The 27,650-nt window shown below is 32.0% G+C and overlaps 2 protein-coding genes across 2 annotated transcripts; one reads left to right on the top strand and one right to left on the bottom strand.

The window, feature by feature from the left end:
- Nucleotides 1-1,856: 1,856 nt before the first annotated feature.
- On the bottom strand, nucleotides 1,857-15,252 carry LOC134262670 (rab GDP dissociation inhibitor beta-like). Its single transcript, XM_062745044.1, has 11 exons — nucleotides 15,102-15,252; nucleotides 12,558-12,665; nucleotides 11,933-12,029; nucleotides 11,383-11,517; nucleotides 10,660-10,858; nucleotides 10,274-10,405; nucleotides 4,932-5,100; nucleotides 4,529-4,631; nucleotides 4,053-4,197; nucleotides 3,643-3,697; nucleotides 1,857-3,141 (listed from the first exon to the last, which is right to left on the bottom strand). Exons 1-11 carry the CDS (start codon nucleotides 15,144-15,146, stop codon nucleotides 3,001-3,003), a joined length of 1,329 nt encoding a protein of 442 aa, XP_062601028.1. The 5' UTR covers nucleotides 15,147-15,252; the 3' UTR covers nucleotides 1,857-3,000.
- Nucleotides 15,253-15,394: 142 nt separating this feature from the next.
- LOC134262659 (E3 ubiquitin-protein ligase RNF123-like) lies at nucleotides 15,395-27,502 on the top strand (the record flags this gene model as incomplete). The annotated part of the gene is made up of 20 exons (XM_062745033.1): nucleotides 15,395-15,748; nucleotides 16,363-16,438; nucleotides 16,729-16,820; nucleotides 17,060-17,166; nucleotides 17,914-17,968; nucleotides 19,965-20,137; nucleotides 20,702-20,769; nucleotides 22,385-22,628; nucleotides 22,942-23,076; nucleotides 23,260-23,388; nucleotides 23,637-23,732; nucleotides 24,131-24,202; nucleotides 24,581-24,685; nucleotides 25,183-25,279; nucleotides 25,486-25,547; nucleotides 25,984-26,055; nucleotides 26,189-26,303; nucleotides 26,549-26,650; nucleotides 26,940-27,014; nucleotides 27,402-27,502. Coding segments are annotated over exons 1-20 (2,043 nt in total), but the record flags the coding sequence as incomplete, so codon positions are not given.
- Nucleotides 27,503-27,650: the final 148 nt, after the last annotated feature.

The raw sequence follows: 27,650 nt of genomic DNA, 5'->3' as shown, positions 1-27,650 counted from the left end.
AACAATAAAACCTTTTTGTGCAGATTAAAAGCCGGAAGGGAACAATTAAAATAAAAGAAACTATGGAAGCACGTATGGTTTGATATATTAAGACTGTTCTACATTAGTCTAGTTCCACTTAAAGTAAGCGAGTTATGTTCATTTTTTCTCCAATAGCTGCGACGTTCATTCCCGTACTAACAACCACAAAATGACATTGTTTACATTGATATCAGTTTAAAAAAATCATTCAAAGTAGAATTAAAAAGATTAATAATTGTATTATTGATATGTACGTCTTAGTATGTTGTATTGATGGAACAGCCACTGATCAAGAAATCTGTACAGGTGACATGCTTAGTGTTGTTCATGAACTGATAAACGTAAATGGTTTCTTAAGAAATAAAGGAGAAAAAATTCAGTGGATGTAAAAATAATTCTATAATAGTACCTGGTATATGAATAATTATGATCATAAAGATCGCAAGCATATATTATCGTATATAAAAGGTTTCATACAAACGTACTGTCACTAGTGATCAAGAATCTCAAATGATAGGAAATTCATCAAACAATATACATAAAGAGTATAAATGAATTTAACTCCTTTTCAAAAAATATATAAAAAATCATATATTTTCTGAAATATGAAATAAAATGATATGTACACAACATTGTTACCAAAGTCTATGACTAATTTTCTGAAAACATCTTCAGCTCTTCCACAATTCCGCTAAAAAGAATGTGCATGGTTCAACTGTATAGCCTATATCTCAAGAGACACAGAGAAACGAACATGGATTTCAAAACTTTGAAAGAAGCAGACTTGCTCACCAATCATCATAACCGTAGTTACCGTACACTTAATTTGAAGTCTAAATTTCCAGGAACAGAGGGGATTATCAAAGAAGCAATGCATTTTTTGAGTGATAGAACCCAATCCAAACGCAAGAACCCATCACCCACGGGCCATGAATTTCAAAAATTTTAGAATAGAAACTTTTGCTATTGATATTCATATCCTTAGTTTATAAACATAAAGAAGCACAGAAGGCGATTTTAAAAGATTTAATTCAACCCGAGCAAGATTTAAAAATGTTGTAACATTTAGAGGAGTCAGTGTGTAACTAGTATTACAATCACGCCATTAATATCCTGGAGGTAAGGAGAAGATTTTCAAAACATTGCATTCATTTTTATGAGTTTAGCCCCCCCCCCCCACCTCCCACTCAAGAGGCCTCAGGGGGGAAGGCTAAATTGAGTCAAAGATTAAATGCAAATCCTTCATTGCTGTCAATTATTTCTATGCTCAGAATTACGTATATACAAATAGTTGTACTATGAGTAGAATTCTAGTTTTCTCCACTGTTTAATAAAAGAATAAAAGGGGGGCAATGTATGCATACATTTCTCGCCCATATACCAGTGAAAACGAATTTCTTTTTCGTCCAAAACATTAGGCACCAAGCTTCCTCGCATATTTGTGTTTAAGGTCATTTAAGTTTAAAATACAGAAGATATATTGTTTAATTTGACCTGAACTGTATGTCCGTGATAAAATATAAAGGAGTAATAAACCGCCATGTTTTCCATGATCATTCATTCATGGGATTGGACAATTCTTGACTGTAAGAAACTGTTTGAAATAATAGCAATAGCCATATAAAGCAGATTCCTTGGACTTGGACATGCATATCCCTGCATTGAACTAAAACATGCCCATTCCTTTCATCTATATTCATAAAAAAAACAGTGTTACAAACCAGGCCAATTTTTTACTGTACTTCTGTATGGATTTTTAATTTTTTATGAAATTTAGGAATCCAGTACAGGCAATATTTTTAAAAAATGACATAATAAATAAGAAAACCACAGGCAATGGTTACTGATTTATTCATATTTGATAATCGTGTCTCAGAAAAAGTTGTTTTAATAAACCTGTGACATACTCAATATAATGACTAGGTTACATTATACCAATGTATACTTTATCTTTTATAACAAAAAACTTTTTTTTTAACCTACATATATTTTTTCTTCTCTAATAGCAATTAATACTTTTAAAAGAGGTTTGACAAGCAATGAAATGAGGAAATGTCACAGTGTTGTTAACCATAAATAAATATCACATACATGTATTACACTTAATAATAAATCTCATATATAAAGCTCATACACATGATTTCATTATACAAGACAGACTTTTTTGTTACGATTGATTACTCTCAAAACATGATTTTCTCAAAATGTTATTATTTTTGCATTAAGCACAGACTGACTTATTAATCTCTTTAAATTGTCAAAAGCTTTAGCAAAACAATATTAAATTTTTAGTGAAGAAAAAGGTGTACAATTTCTTCCTATTACACTGTAATAGCATTTATAAGATATACTGTGAAAATGTCTTTATGCTTTGAATATGCATGCATCTGAGAATGGCATACTCCCTAGATTTTTCATACTTTCAGTAGATATTTGATAGAGCCTATAGCTACAATATTTACATCACAACTCTCACCAAACAAACATCACCTTCTTGGACATGAAAGTCACATCTAATGCATTGAACTATTTATCTTAAAAGCATTGGAAAGTAAAAATATGCATTCTACTTAAAATATCTCCCTATTCCTTTCTTTTCATAGTCATAAAAATAATTCAGATAATCAAGCAAGCAACTTAATATTTTATATAAGTGTTGACAAGAAAGCTTTTTATCAATTATTAAATTGCACAAATGCAAAGGACACCCAATTCCTTCTCATAAATATTCATGATGTTTGGAAGAGTTGACACTTTGTGACCTCTGATACCAGCCAATAAAAAAATGGTCTTTCTTCTTCTCATAAACTTGGAATGGTATTAAATGTAGGGTGCTCATAACGTTTTAATGTATGCAAATATCAATGCCTTTGTCCATAATATTATACCAGAGAAGACAAGGAAAAAAGTACACTGCCACATGTCCATTCAAAACGAACACATATACCAGTTTGGCACCATGCCAAATTAATAAAAGCACTAATTATTCTCCTCTTCTTCTGGGATCTTGATCTTGGAGAAATCGAATTCTTCACCAGTTGCCCTTTTGTAGGTTTCCAATACATCCTTACATGTTGTTTCGAAATGGGATGTGGCATCATAGGACTTTGTGATGAAAATCTAAAACAATTAAAAGAAATAAACTAATGTTCAGCAACAGGAAATATTAAATGATCACCTCACTAGTTTAAACACTTGTTTTCTAAACAATAGTTAGTGCCAATGAGGACTGGAGATTTTTCCCCTTTACAATTTTTAACAATGATTTTTATGTATTGCTCTTTTCAAAATTCCCTATTTAACATCTAAAAACACTTTTGAAATAAGTCGGTTCACTTTATGCATAAAATGGCCCTGTAGATATACCAATTAATTGATCAACACTTGATTTTCTATTTGAAGCATTAAAATAAATTAGAGACTTGGTGCTTTCATATCCTATTTTAAAAAAATCTTCCAAAAGTTCAGGTCTTGGAGAACTGGCTTTATGAAATTGCAATGTTCTTGAATTTTTAGGTAAACAGGTATAATTGAGTACTTTCAGTGAAGAAAAATTATATGAGCGCACTCTCTGATCTACAAAATAAAACATGTCCAATAATCCTAATCATAAATTATTACCTCAGAGTCCTTTCCATCATCTACAGGTTCCATTATATCATGAACGGACACAAATCTGGAAAAAAAATAACAACATCATTAAGTTTTTCAGTAGGTTTTGTTAGAAAAAACAAACATCTTTTTTTTTGTAACTCACAAGTTATCTTTGAAGCATCATAGTTATCAGTTTTTTTTTAAATTTAGTAACATATCTTAATAGACTTGAAAATAAGAGAGCAACATTAGCTTCTAAAGTAATTGAGCTCAGGTCTGTCAGAATGATCAATGGCCACCTGAAGGTCCCCTAGTGTGAACAACACAAGATACCCTTGCACTATCACGAATCCAGGGCTAAAAAATATCTTTCACAATTCTAAAGCTAACAATGTCACTGATCTTTGCTCCTCCCACTATCTTAAGACCACACCTACTTTTGTTCGATTGGTCCCAGTAAGTCTAGCCCTGGCTGAAGCTCCGCCTCTGGATTTTCCGTTTCCACGGTAGTACTGACACTAGCTATCCAGAAACCCTTGGCGGCCACCATGTGTTCATGTGATATCACACCAATGTAGATGTCTGAAATTTTATGAAATTCAAAGATAAATCTCAACCTGATATTGTTAACCAATGCAATAATACATAACTTGATGTTAGTCTCTTTTACATGTACTAATTGAACAACAAACTGCCAAGTCATCATAAAATCAAACAATTCTGAAATGCAAAGATATGTGAGTGAGATACTGAGATAAATCTTCCCAGTGTCTGTTGAGAAACTGAGATAAACCTACCCCAAAGTCTGTTGACTTGGTGCTGGGGGATAATGATCTGAGTGAGATAATGAGATATAATCCTACCCCAATGTTTGGGATATTTTGATCTGAGTGAGATACTGAGAGAAACCTACCCCAATGCCTGTTAACTTGGTGCTGGGGGATAATGATCTGAGCGGATTTCATGTCATTTGTACTTGGTACAGGGTGATTCAGTATACATATTGCTCTCACTACCTGTAATAAAACCAGAAAAATTCCTTTACATTACAGTTCTTAGTCTGCAGAGGGAAACATGGTTATTTATAAAATTGTCTCTTTTTTCTTAAGGAAAAATAAATGACATAATTCCATAATTAAACAAACTTCTTTACATATGTCCTTTTTCTAATGCAGAAGGGTTTCAAGATATCTACATAAAATATTACAAAAAACTACCTTTCCTGTTAAAAACACTAAACAGATAGAGTTTTTTTCATACATTCTTTTATAAAAGATAATTCTTTAAAAAATATTAAAATAAACAAAGAATCATACCTGACCCGCATGTTTACATTTGTCTTTTGCATAAGATGGATCACAAATGACCTTTTTGCACTTGGCAGTCTCGCCAGCGGCCATCACACCGACAGCTTTACCGTCCTCGTAGACCACCGTGGCATCGGGGCGATCCAGCATGTAAGTTCCTCCGTATATTGCACTTAGCCTGGAGATAAAATTAAGTTTTGTATGAAATTTGGATTTTTTTTTTTTGATTTAGTTTTTGATTAAAGCTCTTTTTAAGGAAAGGATTGCACGGGTCCTTGAAAAAATTCCGCCCAATGAATTTTTCTCATTTTTACATATAACGTTCCTAATGTCAATGATACCATTTTATCGAAGTATCAAGCATGGTCATCAGGCTTATAAGGAAGTTATGGTTGCCATGGTAACCACCATTTTTTAATCTTTTGATATTTATGAGGTGAATGTTTTATAATGTCATACATGCAACAAAATTGAAGCAAATTAAATATTTTCTTGCAGATATTTAATAATATGCTTTATATTTATTGAAAATAAAAATTGTTTCGGAAACTATTGTTAAATGTTATAATGCCACTGTTTTTTGGGGAAGTATTAATTGTAAATTTGCAGTAATATTTTCACCCCAATAGCAGTTTTTAACGCCTAGACAAAAAATTACCCAATAAATTTTCCCAAAACTAATATATGCTGTACTAGTCATTATAAGTGGCTTATGGTTAAAATATGAAGTAAGGTAATCAGATTTATTTTTAGGGTACACGCATTTCAGTACCCCCCCCCCCCCCCTTCCTAGAATATTAAAAGATTTCACAGATTTTCATATGATGGTTTGTTGTTGGACCTTAAATATGCATAATCTGTTTAAAGACAATAAAGGCCATATGTATAGATAAATAAATACTTTTTCTCTGAAAATCTGGCAGCTGATGCTCATTTTATATGTGAAGCACAATGACTTACTTATCACCGACAGTGGTCACGAAAATAACTTCTACTTTTTTTCAAACTCAGTTTTTCATCTCCAAAACATTCATTTTGTTACTATATCAGTATAAATAAATAATATATTATAAACCAGTGCACAGTCCTCAAAGGTCTTATTCTTCATGCTTTGAACACTCAGCGATGTTTCTTCTTTCGGGGGGGGGGGGGGGGGGGGGGGGGGGGGGGGGGGGGGGGGTAAGACATTTAAACACATTGAATGAATAGAGGTTATTTTCTAAAACTTGTAACTACATTATATATATTTTTTTTAAATAAATGTTTTCATCCATAAATAATCTTATTGGCCAAATTATAGTAATTTTGATTATTCTAAATATTCACATTTACAAATGGTTTTCCTTCCGATTCTTTTCAAGTAAGTACACTTCGTTTTCTCCTGTACATGGATGAGCGCTATCTCCATTGTGACGTCATAATGATACAATTGACGTCAAAACTATAGATCTACTGTTTTGATTAAAAATTAATCATTGATTGAAATAACTTTCCGTCGCTTTATGATATATGCTGGAGTGAAACATCTATGTTCATGCCCATGTGATTAAAAAAAAAACATTTTTCAAATGTATTCCCATAAGCATAATGAGTTCACATGTTTCTTTTATTTATTTATGTTCATATTTTCCCTGGTATTCTTTCAGAAGAAGTGTGTTGTGTTTCAATACAACGCATAAAACATTTTACAACAATCGTTTACAATATATGTGCGACGATGATTGAATGTTTACGCGGTCGATGTTACTGCTGAAAATGCTAAAGATCTTATAGGAGAAAACAAAATCCTCTGCGATATTTTTTTTTAAAATATATGTCTTCTGAGCATAAGTGGTCTTCGCCGTAACACGTTTATCAAAATCGCCTTCGTTCCTCAATATTTATACATGTATCTAGTAAATCACGCCGTCTGAATCTCTCATGGGAAATTATCTATACAATCATGTAGATCCTTTGATAAGCAACAATCTTAAGTAAAATTCTAATTTTAAAATGAAGATATAAACCTCAAGATATAAATCAAATTTATTTCTAATGAAATAGATTTCAATGTTCAGAGATATACAAGAGATAGACGTGTCAAATCGTAAAACGTGCACGTAGATAAAAAATATGATCAACGCTCACCAACACTCTCAGTGCATCGTTAAAATCTTTAATATCTTATACTTTCTCTACTTTAGAAAAATAAACCCCTTTTGTCAAGCGCAAACATATGACGCTCCTTATTCTGGAAATAGTTACAGCAAACATTCTTTTTTTACTCACCATATGACGTGATCACGTGACGCCGTGCAATCGCGTCCTTAAATCCTCTTAATAACATTTATCACATATCAATATCTAGAACTACCAAACAGTGTTTTCCCTAAGAAGTGGCTACCAGCAAAATTAAATGCTTCAATTGACAAAAATGCTGCTTTGACATGTTTGAAATAAAAATTTTGTTGGAAGGTCCACAGAGATTCTGTTCATAAACCTCAGACCCTAGCCTGTTACAACTGATCTCTAACCCTTTACTTTGAAATAAAGGGAAAACACTGGATAAATCTCATAAAATAAAGGTAAATCACTGCCATATGCATGTATTAGCGATCACCATACTATGAATTTTTTTTTACACCATTACTTTTTCATCATTTTTTCAATGGTTAAACTTTATGATAACTGCAACTAAAGCTTTATCATCTTTATCATCAACTGCAACTAATGCTTTATCATCAAGACATTTAAACACATTGAATGAATAGAGGTTATTTTCTAAAACTTGTAACTACATTATATATATTTTTTTTAAATAAATGTTTTCATCCATAAATAATCTTATTGGCCAAATTATAGTAATTTTGATTATTCTAAATATTCACATTTACAAATGGTTTTCCTTCCGATTCTTTTCAAGTAAGTACACTTCGTTTTCTCCTGTACATGGATGAGCGCTATCTCCATTGTGACGTCATAATGATACAATTGACGTCAAAACTATAGATCTACTGTTTTGATTAAAAATTAATCATTGATTGAAATAACTTTCCGTCGCTTTATGATATATGCTGGAGTGAAACATCTATGTTCATGCCCATGTGATTAAAAAAAAAACATTTTTCAAATGTATTCCCATAAGCATAATGAGTTCACATGTTTCTTTTATTTATTTATGTTCATATTTTCCCTGGTATTCTTTCAGAAGAAGTGTGTTGTGTTTCAATACAACGCATAAAACATTTTACAACAATCGTTTACAATATATGTGCGACGATGATTGAATGTTTACGCGGTCGATGTTACTGCTGAACAGGGCTCGAGCTGTGATTCGCCATTGTCGCCAATTGCGAATTTTTTTCAAAAGTGGCGAAAAGAAATTCATAAGTGGCGAAAATTATTTTTTTAGATGTACCATGTAAAAAATTTGTGTAGTCCCGGTTAGCTCCTTTGTTTATTCAATGTACACAGATAAGTCCCTTTGTTTACTTAATTAATGCAGCAGAGGTGTGAAAACTGAAACCTACATGTAGGCAATCACGTCTCGCTTGAACGAACAATGCTGGCTGGGTAACTAGCCTGGGGCAATAAAGGGATACAAAATTGCTTGAAATGATATAATTTGGATTAAACAAGGAGGGGGAGATAAAGTGTTAATGGGAGATGAAGTTAATAAATAAAAGATTTTTATCAACAAAACCTGGATCTATGTAGATCGTTTTTTTTAAACCGAAAGTAGGGAAACATGACGAAAATTGTAAAGAATGGCTTCAAATTTTACCTACTTAAAATTGAAAAATGTGTACATTAATATACCGTTAACTGACAAAGAGTTAAACAGAAATTGGTTTGGAAACAGAATTAACTTTAGTTAGTAAATTACACTGAATTATTTACAATAACATGAGCTTGCATATTAAACCCTGGAGTCCCCAAGTTGTTAAAATAAAGTCAAGTTTCAAACCTAATTTTCATTACTTTTTAATTTACTTCTCTTCACAATTTAATTAATGAAATGATGAAAATTTCTATTTTTAAAAAATGTCATATTTTTACTAGGTCTGTAGCCCCCCCCCCTTTCCCAGGCGAAAAAAAAATGTAAACAAGAGGACATTTTCTGTCAAGAGTTGGCTGATATCAATACAATATCAAATTAATTGTGTAATTCCACCATTATTATTTTTTTCTTTTTTTAAATGAATACTACCATAAGGTTTAAACATTACAATTTTAAAACAATGTCTGTATCAGATAAACATAATTAAAAAAAATGAATAAAAAAAAGTGCATTGCATTGTCGAGAAATCAGATGTACGTATGCCTTTCCTTAAAGATTGTGTCGCGAAAAGTGGCGAAAAATATTTTCGGTCCAGTGGGAGCCCTGCTGCTGAAAATGCTAAAGATCTTATAGGAGAAAACAAAATCCTCTGCGATATTTTTTTTTAAAATATATGTCTTCTGAGCATAAGTGGTCTTCGCCGTAACACGTTTATCAAAATCGCCTTCGTTCCTCAATATTTATACATGTATCTAGTAAATCACGCCGTCTGAATCTCTCATGGGAAATTATCTATACAATCATGTAGATCCTTTGATAAGCAACAATCTTAAGTAAAATTCTAATTTTAAAATGAAGATATAAACCTCAAGATATAAATCAAATTTATTTCTAATGAAATAGATTTCAATGTTCAGAGATATACAAGAGATAGACGTGTCAAATCGTAAAACGTGCACGTAGATAAAAAATATGATCAACGCTCACCAACACTCTCAGTGCATCGTTAAAATCTTTAATATCTTATACTTTCTCTACTTTAGAAAAATAAACCCCTTTTGTCAAGCGCAAACATATGACGCTCCTTATTCTGGAAATAGTTACAGCAAACATTCTTTTTTTACTCACCATATGACGTGATCACGTGACGCCGTGCAATCGCGTCCTTAAATCCTCTTAATAACATTTATCACATATCAATATCTAGAACTACCAAACAGTGTTTTCCCTAAGAAGTGGCTACCAGCAAAATTAAATGCTTCAATTGACAAAAATGCTGCTTTGACATGTTTGAAATAAAAATTTTGTTGGAAGGTCCACAGAGATTCTGTTCATAAACCTCAGACCCTAGCCTGTTACAACTGATCTCTAACCCTTTACTTTGAAATAAAGGGAAAACACTGGATAAATCTCATAAAATAAAGGTAAATCACTGCCATATGCATGTATTAGCGATCACCATACTATGAATTTTTTTTTACACCATTACTTTTTCATCATTTTTTCAATGGTTAAACTTTATGATAACTGCAACTAAAGCTTTATCATCTTTATACCACTTTCTAAAGTTATCTTCGTTGTAGTGTCCTACCTGGCAAAGCCCTGTGGGAGCTCTCCTAGTCCATACAGGGGGTACAGGAAGGGGGACTTTCCATACCTCTGTATAGAGTCCTGATACAACTTAACTCTCTGAATAAAATCTAAACAGGGCTCCTTAAGATAACTGCAACAACAAAAAAGCACGAGTCAGAACATTTAACAATAACTGGCATAAAAAAGACATATAACAAATCTGATTAATATTGAAACTATGCTCTCCAATCGCTATACTTTATTTAGCTTCCATAAGACTTTTGGAGCCTAACAAAAAATCTGATTTAAATTTGTACAATGACTTTAAGAACTTAGGAGCATACAACATGTACAAGGATCTATTTAACTCAGGCTGGACACATAAAACCCCACAAAGTCACTTACGCATCATTACGATGGAGAGCCAGGGCGTGCCCTGTTACGTCGATTGTATTCTTGTCCACCCCAAACTTGTTGTACAGGTCCTCAGCCGTGCTCTGTTTGGGGTCGATTCCGTGCCAGGTCTTAGGGTCCTCCAGATTAAATTCCATGATGAAGATCATCAGTTTCCTGAAGCGCCTCTTTTCAAAAATGCCCATCAAATCTGAAATGTATGATGGTGTTCTAAGTCTACAAATTTTAATTATATTCCAACAAATGAAATCAAGTAAGGAACTGCTTTGTACAAATGCTGACTCTACATTTCCCCTTTATTATCACTGAGCTTGAAATTAGGCAGTAATGACTTTCTGCATCTTATCGTTTGTAATAGATCAGATGATTTCCATTCAATCATGAAACTACATTTACATGGTGTATAATATAATACTTTAGTTTTAGACGGACATATATTTCCTTGAAAACTATTCGATTCTTTTTTTTTTTTATATAATATCGAAGACAAATTTAATTCTCAAATTAGATGAAATATGAATAAATGCTTCCTCCATTAGTGTCTAAAATTTGCCTCTGGTCATGGATACTGATCTAAAAGGACCATCTGCCATATTTGAACCTTTTAATTGAGATTATAATGGAAAATTTTATGCAAGACTGTTCAAATTTTTAAACAACCAGTGTTCAGCCATCAATTTTGTCCCTTTTCATATATATAATGTAAACACCTACTTGTAGTGAGGGCTTCCTTCTCGTCGGCAGGCATTTTATACACCTTGCCTCCCTTACAGACATAACTACCCTCCAAACACTTGAACTCTAGGTAACGGGTTACACCAGTGTAAATCAGCAACTTAACCAGCTGACCTGAAATAAAAGACATAGTTCCCATGTTAATATCAGTAGTGCAGTCCTTTTTTTGTAAGATATTTTTATGATATAATTTTTTCCTTCATTAGAATTCATGGAAAGAATCCTTAGAATTTCTTAGAGTTCCAAAACAGAAAAAAAAATTAGAGTAAGAAAAAAACATCATGCTTGTTTTAAATTTTTTTGTTGGTGATTGAAAGTAGAATTTTAAAATAACTTCTCTGTTTTTCAACTTATAAATTAAAGTTTACATTTAATATGACTATAAATGCAAATTCTAAAATACACACTAAACGTGCTTAAATGTGTGTCAAGCAATTCTGACTAATTTTAGCATGCTTAGCATTACATATTCGGATGTACATTTATTGAATAATACAAAAGAGAATTAGAGGTAACATAGATAACTAACCATTAGCCATGAGGAACTTTGGAATCAGGTCCACATTCCAGTCTCTGCCTCTTCCAAACCTGTCTTCTGGCATCTTCATTCCATACATTTGGAACATCTATAAAACAGGCATGAAATGGAAATGAAAAACCAACAATTTCAAAGCAGATCAGGGATTCGTTTTACAAATTAAAGAACTTACGACAAATACCAAAATTTAATTCTGCTTATAACTTTATTAATTACAATAAATAGAAAATGTTTTTCATCTTTTTTAAAAGATATGTAGAAAGATACTTTTTATTCTGGCAATTTCAAACTGGATCATTTTTTCTAAATTTTACGATTAAGTGAAGATTTTGGTCTTAGTCGAAAGAAGATCTTTTGTAAAACAGGCCCCAGGTTTCATGGATTTGTCTTTCTATTTTATCATGTTTAAATTATATGATGATTTACGTCTTCCAGCGGGGTGATATTTTATCATGTTTATATGATGATTTACGTCTTCCAGCGGGGTGATATTTTATCATGTTTATATGGTGACTTACGTCTTCCAGCGGGGTAATATTTTATCATGTTTATACGGTGACTTACATCTTCCAGCGGGGTGATATTTTATCATGTTGAACTTTATATAATGACTTACATCTTCCAGCGGAGTAATAGATGCGATGTCTCCTCCGTAATACTTGTTCCTGTCTATATGCAGTACTTTTTTACCACTCACTGACATCATACCACTCAAAATACACTCCTGGAAATAAACATGATAAATCAATTTAATTAAAATCAAAGGTCAACAACTTGTCTATCAGATACTGTTGACAGTGCAAGGTACATTTCATTTCAGGGCTATGAAATGTTACAGGAAATCTTTGTATTAAATGTTTATACAGGAACTTGTATGCTTATTTTTCAATTGCACTTTTTTTAAAAATAAACTTTTAAAGATGAGAGGAAGAAAGTTAACACAGATCATAGACATTTAAACATGCTGCCAAAGTCTTCCTTATTTCTCAGCTTTACTTAACCATGGGTGAAATGTACATGATCACCTGATTTAAGATAAGACATTTTAAAAGAGTTTCTTTTCAAGATCCCAATTTTAATCAGTTTAAACCTACATCCATAATTACCATCTTTTAAGGATAAAAAATAAACCATAAAAATGTAGGAAGTAGATTACTATACCTTCTTCCTGAGATATTTACTTAAAATATGAACTGAACAATTATAATTATAATGTATTCAATTTGAATGGATTTGCACTTAGGCATAAAAGAGACCGAGTTCTGATATTAGATATTAATTATTAATACAGCACAACAATACTGGATAGAAGAGCTAACTGCTTATGTTCATGCAAGTTCTAAAAAATGAAAAACATAAAAACAAATATCAATCTGTATTAAAGGTACTTGGACACAGATTTGAAGTTATTATTTTCTCTATAATATTACGGCTTATATATTTTAATAGCATTTCACATAAAAATTAATTAAAAATCTTATTTTATATAAAAGATATTAAAATTTAAAATCTTTTGGTTGGTTTGATTGACACATCCTTGCACTTTCACATAATTATTAATTTTATTCTTAATCTTAAGGAAAAGTGGCAATCTCGTTTTGTATAAATAAAAAATATTAATACTATAATCCAGAAAATTCAGAGTAGACATGTTCGAAGGCAAAATAAACACACAATATATTGTCAGTCCGTGCAGTTGTTGTAAGCAGACTGTGACGATTGAACGCACCCGGTGAATTGTAAACATAAACAATAACAGAACTCGTGTCCTGTTCACAAAAACTGTGTACATAACACGAGTGTGCTCGATTTGCTAAACTCTGTACGCAACTCTTAGATGGGCATGACGATACTTGTGAAGGAGTGTTGCTTTCTAATATTTCTACTCTGTATAAAATTATTTTTCTGGATAAAAGTTTTCATATTTCTCATTAATACACAACAAGATTGCCACTTTTCCTAAGGATTAAGAATAAGGTTAAAATTTGTGAAAGTGCAAGGATGTGTCAATCAAACTCGCCAAAAAATTTGAAGTTTTAATAACTTTTAAATGAAATTAAGATTTTTAATTAATTTTTGTGTGAAATGCTATTAAAATATATAAGTCGTAATATTATAGAGAAAATATTGACTTCAAATCTGTGTCCAAGTACCTTCAAGATATGTCAAGAAAATTAAAAGGGGTTTAGAAGTTTGCCTTACTTCAGAATGAATTTTAGAAAAAGTAAATAATCTAATGTATGCCTAATTTAGAAATAAAATTTTCTATAATTATGATAAAGCAAGCATTCTCATAAATATTATGTGCAACAGAACTGATTCAATAAAATTGATTCATCATTTGAATCAGAACACAAAACAGGAAATCTTGAGATCTTAACATGCTTAAAAAATAAACATTCAGGGTAATTTTCAAAAAATCATTAGAACCAGCTCTTTCGAAAAATAAGTCTTTCACTTAATTGTTTGAGATTTATAACATGTATAAGGGATTTCAAAAAAAAGGGCACAGGGTCCGATGCCTGGGAAATATTTTTTTGGCATGTAAAACTTCCAAACAAATTATATCAAAAAGTGCAAAACATTTATTAAAGTCATAACTCTGTGAAAAGCACAAAGAGTTTCGAAAATCCTGATCATTTCTTCATGAAACCCTTATCATGGGTTATGAATAAAATACTATATATATCACGTATTTATATCTGATATCTATATACTTCAAACTTGTGTTATTATTTTTTCTTAATGTCTACATTATGTCTCTTACTGCTTATACGTATTGCTTGTAAATGAGGTACTTTACAGAATAATTAAAAGACCCATGTCAAAATATGTAGTCATGTTTCATAATATTATTCATACATGACTTCGAGATCAATACACATCAACAGATAAAGGGGCGTTTTGTTAGATTCACCACCCTCGCCTGCCTTTGTCTAATTGTGTTAATGTTTGATATCTTGTTCAGATCTCCACATATTTTTAACAACTTCCTTGTCAGGTACCGGATTATACCTCAAATATCATTTCCTCTAAAGTGGCTAATCTGTCTCGTGAATTTACTATAAAAAAAAATGTCATAACACACTAATTATTCCCTTTGGTTGAATTTAAGGACTGGTAACTTAACAGTTTCTACATTTGTAATACTGAAATTCACCTTTAGTCCAGTTCCAAGAACGATCACATCATATTCTTCATCCATGGTTACTTAGTGAGCTGGCAACAACTAAAATTAATGTGAGGTGGTGTGGTCCTTCTGCCGGCGGATGATAATGGTCGCATGCGCGTATGAATTTGGGCACATTACAAACTGCATGTGGCCTAATTCTTCCGTCAAATTTATCAATAAGACTATATATACCACTTAATACTGCATAAAGAATCAGTTAAAATAAAAAGTTGTTTACAAGTTATTGAAAACAACAGTCGAGTTTATTATTTATGCAGCGGAATAATATCCTCTCGCCATCTGGTGTGCTGTTTGGTTACTTCCGGGATTTTATCACCGTCAGAATCAAAATATCGATTGTTCGCAGTTAGCTACCCTCCACAACAAACTTTGCAACTTGTGAGGCGAATGCATTGCAACACGAATGAGACCATCTATAAAAAATATCTGGACTTCAGTCCATATTTCGACATGGTTGTTCAAATTTTAAGCTAAAATTCCACAACTGGGGCTATAGCAAAATCTTGAATATTTATTTAAATTACGTTAAGCATTAACGTATAAAAGTATGGCCGAAAAACGAAGATCTACAGCAAGTTCACCCATGACAAGTAGTACATCTATTAAAACTGAAGGTTTGTGGCCTGCAAGGGCTTTTCAATGTGTATGAGTTGGATACTGTTCAATTTTTCACCATGTTGATGTTGACAAACTTTTTACAATCATTTTCATGATTTTGATTCTCAAGTGCAAGGCATGTGTATACAATATATTTAACAATCAACTATCCCCTAAAATTTAGAAAGACAATGCTGCAATCTCTGTGATAAATGGATGTAAAAGCTATATATGGCGTATCTGAACTAAAAAAAAAATAAAAATACGAGATTTAGCATAGATTTACATGTTATTTATGTCCAAATTCAAATTAACACCTATTTTGAACTTGAGTATCCCCATGTTTCTATTAGTTAGCTTGTTCTGATAATAGATTAGTCTATCTATATGTATAGTTCAGTGAATCAGTGGCTATATATAGACACCTAACTAGCAAGAAGGAGTTCTTCAACTTCTTGTTTAGATTCTGGATCAAGTCATATAATCTCTTTATGCATTGCTCATTTCCTACAAATTATACCATTTTCCAAACAAATTAAAGCAACAAAGATCATGTTGGTAAAAAAAATATTAATGGTTTTATCATGTTTATGTATCATTAGTCTTGTATCAGATTTTTTTTCCTTTACAGACTCGCAGACTTATGACTTGCTACAACATGTTTTCTCAGAGATGACTTTATCAGAAGAAGCAAGTGCAAAGCCAAGGTAATTTAAAGGAAAAAATCTTTGCAGGAAAATCTTTCAATTCAATAGGCATTTTTTCATGCATTTTCTTATTTTTTAATTAATTTCTGGTTGGTTGGTTAACTTTTAAAAAGATAGACCAGGTAGTGACTGAGGTACTTTGTTCTTGTTGTGTGCATATATACCAACATGACCAAATTGTCGTGTTAATTTGAATAGCTTTATAGATTTTTAATTGTTTTTACCTTGAAACATTTGAAAAAAGCAAAAGTATTTACAATATTATGATTTTATTTTTGAATTACTTTCAGAAAAAGCCTGGAACTAGAAAACCTGCAGACAAATATGGATGAAATGATTAGTGATGTTGTGGAAAAGTCCTCTTCATCCTCAAAGAAGAAAAGTTTGTATATCAAATAAAAAGCAAAAGTACTGATTAAATTCTTGAGTAATTTTGCACCCTGTATTTAAGAAGTTAAGTTTCTACAGAGAACATCAAATACTTACTACAACAAGAATAAATATTTACAAATTGAAAATACACTGTTTCTATAGAAAAAATTTAAAATGGGGCAAATTGATTACCAGAAAATTTCCTTAGATTTCCTATTTTTACAATTGTACATGTATGATATCCTTTAGACATACTCACCCCTATAGACGGGAGGATTGGTCCGTCAGAAGTTGTTTTTGATCAGAAGTCGATTGTCGGCATGATGGGTCTTCGCTTGGAATCTGATCAACTTGCTGTAAGTTTTACATTTTTATTCACAAGAACTTCATTTTCGCGTAATTACACAAGACAGTGTATTTGTGAAAAAATTTCATTCTCATGTGTATTATTCTGAAAGATTTTATACAGCAATAACCATAATTCGTTAAAATTTTGTCTCGCTATTAAAGAGTCAATGACTATCTTGCGAAAATAAAGTGTCATGAAAATATAATGATCTACAACGGTAACTGTACTTAATTTTGAGATTCTTTCAAAGTAATAATAAATATTCATATACAAGCAGCTACAAATTGAACTCATTCAAAAAGATCATTGCCTTGGAATTTTATTTTTTTTTTTAAATTAAAACAGATGAAACTATAAATACATTTTCATTATCATACCTAGTTATGCATGTGTGAATAGCAAGGAATTTCATACAATACAGTGCTAGTCTATCTGAAAATTTAGTTATCTGATCTTCAGGTGAAAATAAATAATTTTCTTAATTATTTATTGAGAGGGCTGGGTGGTTGTGGCCATTTTCAGACTATATTGATTTTATTAAGAAGAAGAGCTCCATATAATAATATACAAAAATGATCAAATTTTAAAAATAAAAGGTATAAAATTTGTCTTTTCCAAATGATAGTTGACAGCTTAAGATATCATATCTTAAAAAATTAAGTTATGTTATATCTGACTATTTCTTTGTTGAACCCCCAACCCCCTCCCCCAGCCTCCTTGAAAATTTTTAAATTTGAATTTATACTATTTACAGGTTACAAGTCACAGTAACTTCAGCACCGTGAGGGCCAACTGCTGTGTTTATAGAGGTAGGAGTGACAACACAATTCAAAAAGTTTTATGACAGTCTTTAAATGATTTAAGTAGGCCTGAGTATCACAAGCTACCTAACAATATGATACTTGTCACTTGTCATGTGAAAAAAACATGTATCATAACACAGCTGTCAACAGTTAAATAAACTTAAATTAACTGATATCATAACATATTATTGCTTGTTTACCTTCACAGTTACAGAAAATATTAAAAGAGTATCTTGAGACCCCTAACTAAATATATTTATAGGCAGGTGTACAGATACTCTTACCATTGTATTTGTTCATTTCTACCTTGTTTTCAATCAATACATTAACATTAAAATGTCTCAGTCTGCTTGTAGAATTTTCAAATAGACAATGAAATTAACTTGTACTATATCACGATATATACGTCATGGCAATATGATATGCATATCGTGAGACCTTGATGTATCACACTTTATTATATGATTGAATAATTTCCATCTCTCTGATTGGCTGAGATTCAACTATGTTGGAAAAATATTACGTTGTATTGACCTGCACGTGACGTTCCAGGTCAATACAAGGATTTATTTCCTCTACATTGATCTAAAAATAGATTTGGAGATTCCAAATTGATACAAATAGTTTTAGAAAGCTATTTAAATTAACAACTTTGATTTTTATTTTCATGTGAACAAAACATAAGCGAATATAGATTTTAGGTGAGGGTGGTGCATATCAGGGGATTCAATACGATCGGTGTATCCCCCTCCAACACTTTTACTGAACAACAATTTTTTTTTACTTTTTGGCAGTCAGTTTTCCCTGACAATACTCTTTCCTTTCAAAATCTATCCTATGAAAAAGACTGACATATATTTTTTTTTCATGGATAACTAAAATTGATTTAAAAAAAAAACAATTTCAAATCGATACGACTGGTAAGGTTTATTCACATTTTAATTCTGCATCTCTCTTGTATTTGGCTAGGACTTAATAAAATAAAATGTATCATTTTATCAGTGAATCATATAATAAAACAATTATTGCTATTTTTTCGGTTAATACAATGATTTAGCCATCTTCAGAGTACCATGCATATTCACCTCGCCCTTCGGGCTCGGTGAATATTGCACTCCTCAGATGGCTAAATCATTGTATTGACCTCAAAAACTAGCAATAATTGTATAGTATTGTTACACCTTTAGGTTTAACCTTCTTTGTGGACTGAAAAAACTATAAAAAAAAAAAGACAACAAATATTTGTCTTATTCTTTTCCAGATAGAAAAAATATGTTGTTTTTTCTTCTGTATTCCCCCATCAATCAAGTGAATTAAGGTCCATCTTGGGGTGCTTAAAATTGATTGGCATTTAGTCCCTGGGTATAAAGTTTAAACTATTAATGATATTTTTTTATATATTCTCCATGTAGAGATCTAATAATTTTATGATTAAATGTAGGCCAAACAAGTTGTGCAGGTAATACTCAATGAATGGGCTTCCTGTGTATACTGTTTGACGTGTAACTATAGGAATTAGTGCTCGATCTTTACGACATGCACTACTGTCAATGCCTCAGAGTACCACGCATGTAAAATTAAGTCCCTCCCTTTACCTGAGAAAACTGTACAGTTAAAAATCTCGGCCTTTAAAAACTCCCATGTTTAATCTTATTGACTTTTTGACTCATCATCTGAACTTTCAAATCTTTCAATTCTGTGTGAAATTAGCATGTATATTAGTATCTTGTTCTAAAGATTATGCAAACAAATGCTGTAAAATTGCACATTTTCATGGGTCAAATTTTTCATGATTTGAAAAAAAAAATTAATGGTTCAAGGGGATTTTATTTCATGATTGAAGTAAAGTTGGTTGTTCTAAATTTTATTCATGGAGGACATAAATTCATGCATCTCTTCATACCATGAACACAACGAAAATTAAACACCTACAAAAATTTATATTACTGTAACAGTAAATGTACCCCTGGTTTGTGTGATTCAGAATTGGTTATTTTTGTAGGGAAATGGATGTACGAGGTCATGTTGTGGTCTAAGGGTGTGATGCAGCTGGGGTGGTGTACGATCAAATGTAAATTCTCATACGAGGAAGGCGTGGGGGATACACAGGATTCATACTCCTATGACGGAAGTAGACTCAGAAAATGGAACATCAGGACACAAAAATATGGAGAGGTACTCACACTTAAATATCTTAATATCTCTGCCAGTTAACTTACAGATATTTCTTTATGTGGATTTTGGGATCTTACATTATAAATTTTCCTTCAGTTCAGTTCAGGAAATTGTTTTCCAAATGTCGTCTGATGCGGTTTTTGAAAGCAACTATAATTTCAGTATCTTTGAATAAGAATGTGTATTTCTTGTTTGTGAAGCTTTTTTCTCACACTCTGAGATAGTTGTTACTGAAATCTACTTATAAATTGAACATGTTGAACTTATAAGTAAAAATAACTGTTAATTTAAATTATATGAATGAAACTTAAGGAAAAGCATACAAGTCATGTATTTGATTTCAAGAAAGTAAGGAAAACTAACTGAAATATGGGTATTACATTAAAACTCCATTTTGAAACTGCTTTTGTATTTTGATTCCAAACAAAACATTTTAATGCTCTTTATTTAATTTCCATTGCATTCATTAGCATGCATGTGTTAATGAAATTAAATCAAGCTTTTTGAAGAGCTTGATTTATATCAAAAGTGATTCTGGATTCACATGGTCAATATTTTTTGCAGGCATGGTTGGCTGGAGATGTCATTACATGTGCACTGGACTGTGACAATAAAACCATGACATTTTACAGGTTTGTTGACTTAGCTACTGAAAAATTAAAATAAACATAACTTGTGGAAAACTGTTGAGAATTTGGAAAGTTATCACAAGATATAAAGAAAATACTTCGTCAAATCTTCATTACATTACAGTGTGTCCAGATAGATGATCGATAATTAAAAGTCTCTTGTTATTTATTCTAGCCAACCACATTATTTCTATGTCAAAATGAATGGCAAAAAAAAAAAAACCAATGGTTTCAGCAATTGAGGTTTATAAAAAATATTGTGAAATCACTAATTTTCACACAATTATGGTACAGAGTGTATATACAGTCAAACTTGTTTTAAGAGGCCACCTTTGGGAAGTCTGAAAACTGGCCACTTAAGACAGGTGGCCTCTTATTCCAGTTTTCCCTCGAGAAGGACATTCGGTCAATAAATAAACAACAATAAGCAAGACAGTTAACTTAATTATGATTAAACAGGTCAATTTCATAAAAGCTTTTTATGTGTATATATATTAATTCAAGCTCATTTAAAAAGAATATTAAAGAATTCGAAATATTTAACATATGTCCTACATATTAGTTAAATATCTTGATTTCATCAGTGTGCTTTTGTTACATTGAAATATTAAATAAATTCTTTTAATTTTCATTTGAAGAAATACACACAGTGTCCGACTATTATCCTTTTTTATAAAGAGAAAATAACCCAAACAATACAGTTTACTGGTAAATAAAATAAAGCATAGAAATTTAAGTAAGAATATGTTCACTTTCATTAATTAAAAAAAGTGGTGAGCAGTGTACCCCCCCCCCCCATCCCCCAACTTAATCGATAATTAACTTACTTGCTGATGTTTTTGAAGTCTAGTTAATTTTATTGTTTATAAAGCTGTCAGAATTTCGCTGTAACATACACAGACACACAAATAAAATTAACCAGTTGACCAGAGAGATGAATTTACGCAGTTGAAAATCATTCCATAACACAGGTGTCAAGTGCAGTAGAGCGTTACTAATCCCTATCGATCGTCTCTTGATAGTGAAATTCACGAGATAATCATGGCATATGAAGCACTTTGTTTTCACTAGAGAAGCAATTAGGGCTTCTACATGGAATCAAAATCTAAAAGGTGTGAATTTCTTTAGCTAGAGGAAAGTATCAATTGTAATTACATTCTTTTAATTTTTTAATCGGCAATCTTGAAAAATAATTACAAATTGATATAACAGGACAAATATTTTTTTTTTTTCATAAACACAGAGTTCAGCGTATCTAAAAGCATTTTTTAAATTGCATTAATAGGTTAAATTTACTATTGAGGATATAATTACCCAAGCCAATGGGGTTAAAAGATATGATAGGGTCGCAACAAGTGACGAAATGGCCGCCTATTACAGTGTCAATAAGGCAGTTGGGGGAGGATTTGAGTGGTCGCTGGCCGCGTTACAGAGGTGGCCGTTTATTCCAGTTAAAATATATAGGAAAAATCGTCGGGGGGAACTGAAAGTGGCCGCTGACCGCAAGTGGCCGTTGGTTTCGGGTGGCCGCTAAGACAAGTTTGACTGTATAAATAAATTCAATATTTGAATAACCAAAGTTCAAATTTAAATATTACTGAGTGTTGCTTTTTCATAGGAATGGAAAGTCAATGGGAGAGGCTTTTACAAACATCAAGACAGGGAGTGGGTATGCCTATTTTCCAGCGGTCAGTCTGTCCAGAAATGAACACTTGAGAGCTAACTTTGGAGCCACACCCCTCCGCTATCCGATCGAGGGTTATGAGCCTTTACAAGCCGTGCCCCAGGAGGACGTCGTCAAAGCTCAACTTTTGATTGGCTGGCAGGAGAAACTCATTTATACACTAGTGGAGGAAGATAAGGTAGCGTTGTCAGAAAAAAATTGATATTGTAAAAAGAGAGAGAAGACATATATCCAACTGTTTTACTTAGAAAGTTTATTCATTCTCTTGCTCTAATTTCTATGAACTTGACATTCTACATGTATTTACTTCAAAATACAGAATGTACAGTTGAACTTTGGTATTTGGAAACCGATTTGTGTTATTAATTTTAAATAATATAATAATTACTAATACTTTTAGATCAAATTGAAAAGAAAAAGTTTCTACTTTAAAGAAAAACTTTAAAGAAAGTCATGTTGGTGTTTTTACATGAACATATATCTGTTTTCAGCATTTGATAGATGTCTGTGGAATTGAACAAGATGGATCCAGCATCCCTCCTCTACCTCTAGGAGAAAACAGAAGCAAGAAATCTACAGCCATTCTTATATCAGCCCACATCTTTGAGAAACTGGCGTCATTGTTGGTAGTTATCAGACTGAGTGTACAAGGCCTTGTACATTTACATGTAGATTTGCATTTGCATGTTTAAATGAGTTTCTATTTTCAATAAATTAAAGTAAAGAAAGAGTCTTGATATGTTATTTTGATAAGATTTATTACAATTTTAAGAAATGAGATAGGCATATGTGTATGATATTCTTTTCAGAAAGGTCCTTATGTGGTGGAATGTTGTCTACTACCTTTGATGTTGAAGTTTAGTGCCACAACCTTAGATCGAACGAAAACAAACCCTCAGATCATCAAACTACTAGATCTCATGTGGTCACTGATGCAGGTTTTGGTTTTATCAGTCTATACATGTAGCTGCAGAAGTAAAAAAAAAATTAAAAACACAATCCAATTCATTTAGGTGTGTGAAGAACAATAAAAAAGCTGTAAGGCAATGCTATTAGTGTAGCTTTTATAATGGAATTGAAATTTTATACATCTGAGCAAACTACTATTATTTAGATTTTAAAAAAATATCCCTTTATAGATGTATATAATATGACCTGTTATATGTACTTTATTTTCCTTCCTAAGGACCATGAGATAAAGCCCTGTATAGACAATATGATGACCTCCCTACTCTACAACTTCTACAAGACATCTCCCTGTACCTCAGATTTCTCATCACAGGTAGGAATCTGTGTTAACTAATTAATTTAGAAGAAGTAATGAGTTAAAATGACACTGCAAATTTTATGAAAAGAAACTACTTTGTATAAGGGATTATTTTTGGCTTTTTGTATGCTTTTGTGTCTTTAATATGTATTGATTTCAGAATTTTAATTTTGAACTGTTAACTAATAGACTACAAGACATATAGGAGTCTGTCACAGGGATTCGGTCACTACCAAAGGGCATTGTGTTTCACAGATGCTTTAATATAAAATCTCACAGATGAGTTTAAATTAAAACATTAAAAGAATGTAAAGAGCATGGATTTAATATAATAATTATGCTCTAATTAATAAAGTGTACAGGGGTGATTACTGAAATCATTGAAACAATACATTATTTTTTTTTTCTTACAGAAAACCTACCTTGATCTGACCTTGAGAGTTCTGCAGCACTCACAAACCAGAAGATACCTTCTACTCAATGTTCTATATCCTTTTAACACAGCTAGACATATATTTAATTTACTTCAGTTTAATTTATATCTTCCCAAGAAAGTATGTTAATTTCAATAGATAATTATTTTACATACATGCTCTAGGTTAGGGATGTAGGCATGCAATATTAAGAACACTAAATGTCGTCATCTCAAACTCTGCAGGATTGAACTGATATCTCAAACTACCTAATCACTTCTACAGATCCTTGGTTTTCAAGAAGCAAGTGCTGTATAATGTACTCTAAAATCGTTTGGACATACTTCTGGTATTTGGGATATTGGTGTTTGAGATAACAATGGGATGGTACTTGTACTTGCAAGTCACAATATCTGAGATTCCTGTATCTGATATTCCTTAACTGAGGACACGTTTGAGAAAATAAAGTTTCCGGTGTTGATGCACGTGAAGCCTCCAGATGATGCAGGGCTGGAGGATCTGGTCCCCACTGTCTGGTGGGCTACCCTAGAAAATGTAAGTCTGCTTGATGTGTTTGTAAATTTATTTTATAAAATTAGACCAGTTGGAGTCGCAGGGCTTTAGATCACATAAACCTGACTGACAGAAGGGAGGGTATTAAGAAAAAAATGTTATGCCAGTTGGATAAATAAAATCTAAAGGGTTGTGGTCAGAGTCAATAAAAGGATATTATTCACTTTGGCAGGGAGTCTGGCATTTCAGCTTAGAAAGCTACTTTCAAAAACATTCAATTTTACATTCAATATAAAATATATTTATGTAGCCATGTGTTCTTTGTTAATTGTTAAAAGTATGGAAAATGCAGTTGAGGACTTTTATGTAAAGTTGTACATCAATTCTATAGGTAAAGATGTACCGAGTGTCATAAAGCATGATAATAGGATGTACTATAAAAATGAAGAAAAAGCTTAAATATACAGTCTATTATTTTTTTTTCTAATGTTACAAATCATGAGGATAATAAAAACGATTTTTTTTTTTTTACATTGAAGGATGAAGAAAACCCCCTACCTCCCTCCAATGACACAGAGAGAGACCTCCAAAGGCGATATAACAAATATTGTCAAGATCTCAGAACTAAAGTAGAGGGTAATATTAACTATATTGACTCATAGTTGTGTCAGCATTGATGACAAGTTGAAAATAATTTTAAAGTTTTGTCACATACATGTGTATACAAGTTGTGTAATTTTGTATGGAGGGTTTTATTACAAAAGTAATTATTGGCAAGTTGGAGGCATGAAGGCTAAGTTGTTAAGATAATTTTTGGGAATAAGCTTGTTATTATTTTGTAGAGTTGGAGGATGTACAGATAGACATACTTAAGGTGCTACTCACTCACTCAGACCCAATAGACGTAAGTAGGAATGTTCAGATAATGAATAAAATTTCAGAAAAAATAGATCTTTTAAATTTTCATTCCTTGAAAATAATGGATAGATATATAATAATTACATTGTATTTCTTTTTTTTGTGACAGAAGTAATTGTTAAACAGATGTACATGTATACAATATTTATCTGTACACAATATCTTCAATATTAAGAAATTTGACCAGATTCAGTATTTGGCCATGCACGTACAAAATATTTTGCTGACACCGAATGTACTAATGAGTAGGAGTGTGTTTTTTCCTACCTGTGTGAGGAAAGGGTGTTGTTTTAGGGGACATTTTAAGTTTGTTCTAGTGAACGTATTACCCCTCCCCATCAAAAGATTAGTTTATCCATCTCTCCATCTCTGTATTGTGATGAGGCTGTTGAAAATAACTCGGAACAATTTTGAATTTACAGAAAAAGACATCTCGAATGATTTTTGTGGAGAAACTGAGAACTTACCTGAAAAGTAACAACAGACTTGGAAAGGTAATTAACATATTGATAATTGATAGGAAAAGGACCAAACCTAAGACTAGGTATATCTTTATGGCATAAGTCTTTTATTTGTAAATTTTGTATACATTGTTGAATGTTTAAGTCCCTTTCCCCTGTTTTACAGCTTCAACAAGTGACCACCTGCCCCCTGAGTTTCTTCCATCGTCTTGTCCAGGCCCTCCGCTTCTACTGGGATGACTTCCAGAAAGAAGATCCGGCCAGATTTGTTTTAAGCCAAGGTCAGGGACTTGTAATCTATTCATAGTCTACATAAGGTCTCAAATATTAGACGAACATTTTGTTTTATTTCTGAACAGTTTTTGGATATCATCACTTTCGTGCATTGGAAGTTTTTCAATTGCAGTCTTGCTGAAGATAAATTAGCACAGCACACCCTTAATAAGTGTGAAATTTAGCACTATAAGTTTTATTTCTACATTAAGTTTCTCATTTTGATTGATTTTGTGTATCATCTGGATTTCAGATGCCTTTATGCCTGTCCATGAGTTTTGGTTAGATTCCAGAGAACTGAGTGATTTACAGAGGTGTGGGGGACTAGTGTCACATCTCAACAGGGTTCTGGGAGGTAGGCTAGAAACAAGAGTTAAATAGGAACATACATGTACACATAGTCTGAAGGTTGGACAGAATTGTATGATTAGAGCTTTTTTTTTTGAATAGGCAAATTATTTGTACACTTCATTGCCGCAAAGAAACTGAAAATGGATAAACTTTTTTGGCTATAATATTTTTAAGTAATAAAGTATTTGTTAGATTTGTAAACATAATTATGTTAACTTTATAACTACTGGATAATACTTAAATCTTAATTTAAAACACATGTACATGTATAATCATGCAACTTATTTTTCAAGGTGAAGTTAACAAATGCCAGGGTTTACAGATTGACAAAGATGGTAAACCTGTCAGAAATACAGATGTCAGTACAGGTGAGTCATAGGGACCTCATGGTCTGTAAATTATAACAGGAAAGCTCGGGATGAATTTGTATAATTTCAAAATATAATTTTCATATTTTAAATAAATGACATTTCTTTAAATTAAAGAATTGAATAACTGGTCAAATGTGCATATTTAATGGGATGATCCAAGGAGGTTTATAAACTTAACCTTTTAAAGTCCCCATATGCATGTCATCTAAAAATACTGAGACAAACGTGTCATTTCTCTATTAAACTAAAGTAAAAATTAGTTTGGTTCTCTCTCAAAAAAATAAATTGTTTGATCCCTGCATGTTATATTTATGAATTTCAATATGAAAAAGTGGATCCACCCCTTGTTATCCACCCTTATGATTCCCTGTGAATGTTTTTTAGATTACCCCCCTCTGGAGATGCCCAGTGGGAATTCTCTGATGGACTTGTTGGATGTCATTGTCTTATTGTATCACCTGTCTTCTCATGCTCAGATCTCCAAGGTAAAATGTTCAATAGATCTTCAGTGTCCTTAGGAGTAAGCAAGATAAAGATTGATATTATCTGTTTTAATCATGAAACTAGAATAGCACATCTGTCTATCTCCCCCTCTCTTTTCTCTCTCTCTCTCTCTCTCTCTCTCTGGTCAAA

The sequence above is a fragment of the Saccostrea cucullata genome, unplaced genomic scaffold (assembly GCF_032062105.1).
Source record: "Saccostrea cucullata isolate Sc308-1 unplaced genomic scaffold, CSIRO_AGI_Scuc_v1 ctg1378, whole genome shotgun sequence".
Classification (NCBI taxonomy): Eukaryota; Metazoa; Mollusca; class Bivalvia; order Ostreida; family Ostreidae; genus Saccostrea; species Saccostrea cuccullata.
The sequence above is the reverse complement of the archived record's forward strand: the minus strand, read 5'-3'. Positions and strand labels throughout refer to the sequence as shown.

What these genes read in the sequence shown, in the direction of transcription:
- LOC134262670 (XM_062745044.1), bottom strand. Translation starts at nt 15,146, where the DNA reads ATGGATGAAGAATATGATGTGATCGTTCTTGGAACTGGACTAAAG. An exon ending in CCAAGTTAACAGGCATTGGG is followed by an intron (nt 4,198 to 4,528) that starts GTAGGTTTCTCT and finishes ATAAAATTTCAG; the next exon opens with ACATCTACATTGGTGTGATA. An exon ending in ATGATGGAAAGGACTCTGAG is followed by an intron (nt 3,142 to 3,642) that starts GTAATAATTTAT and finishes TAATTGTTTTAG; the next exon opens with ATTTTCATCACAAAGTCCTA.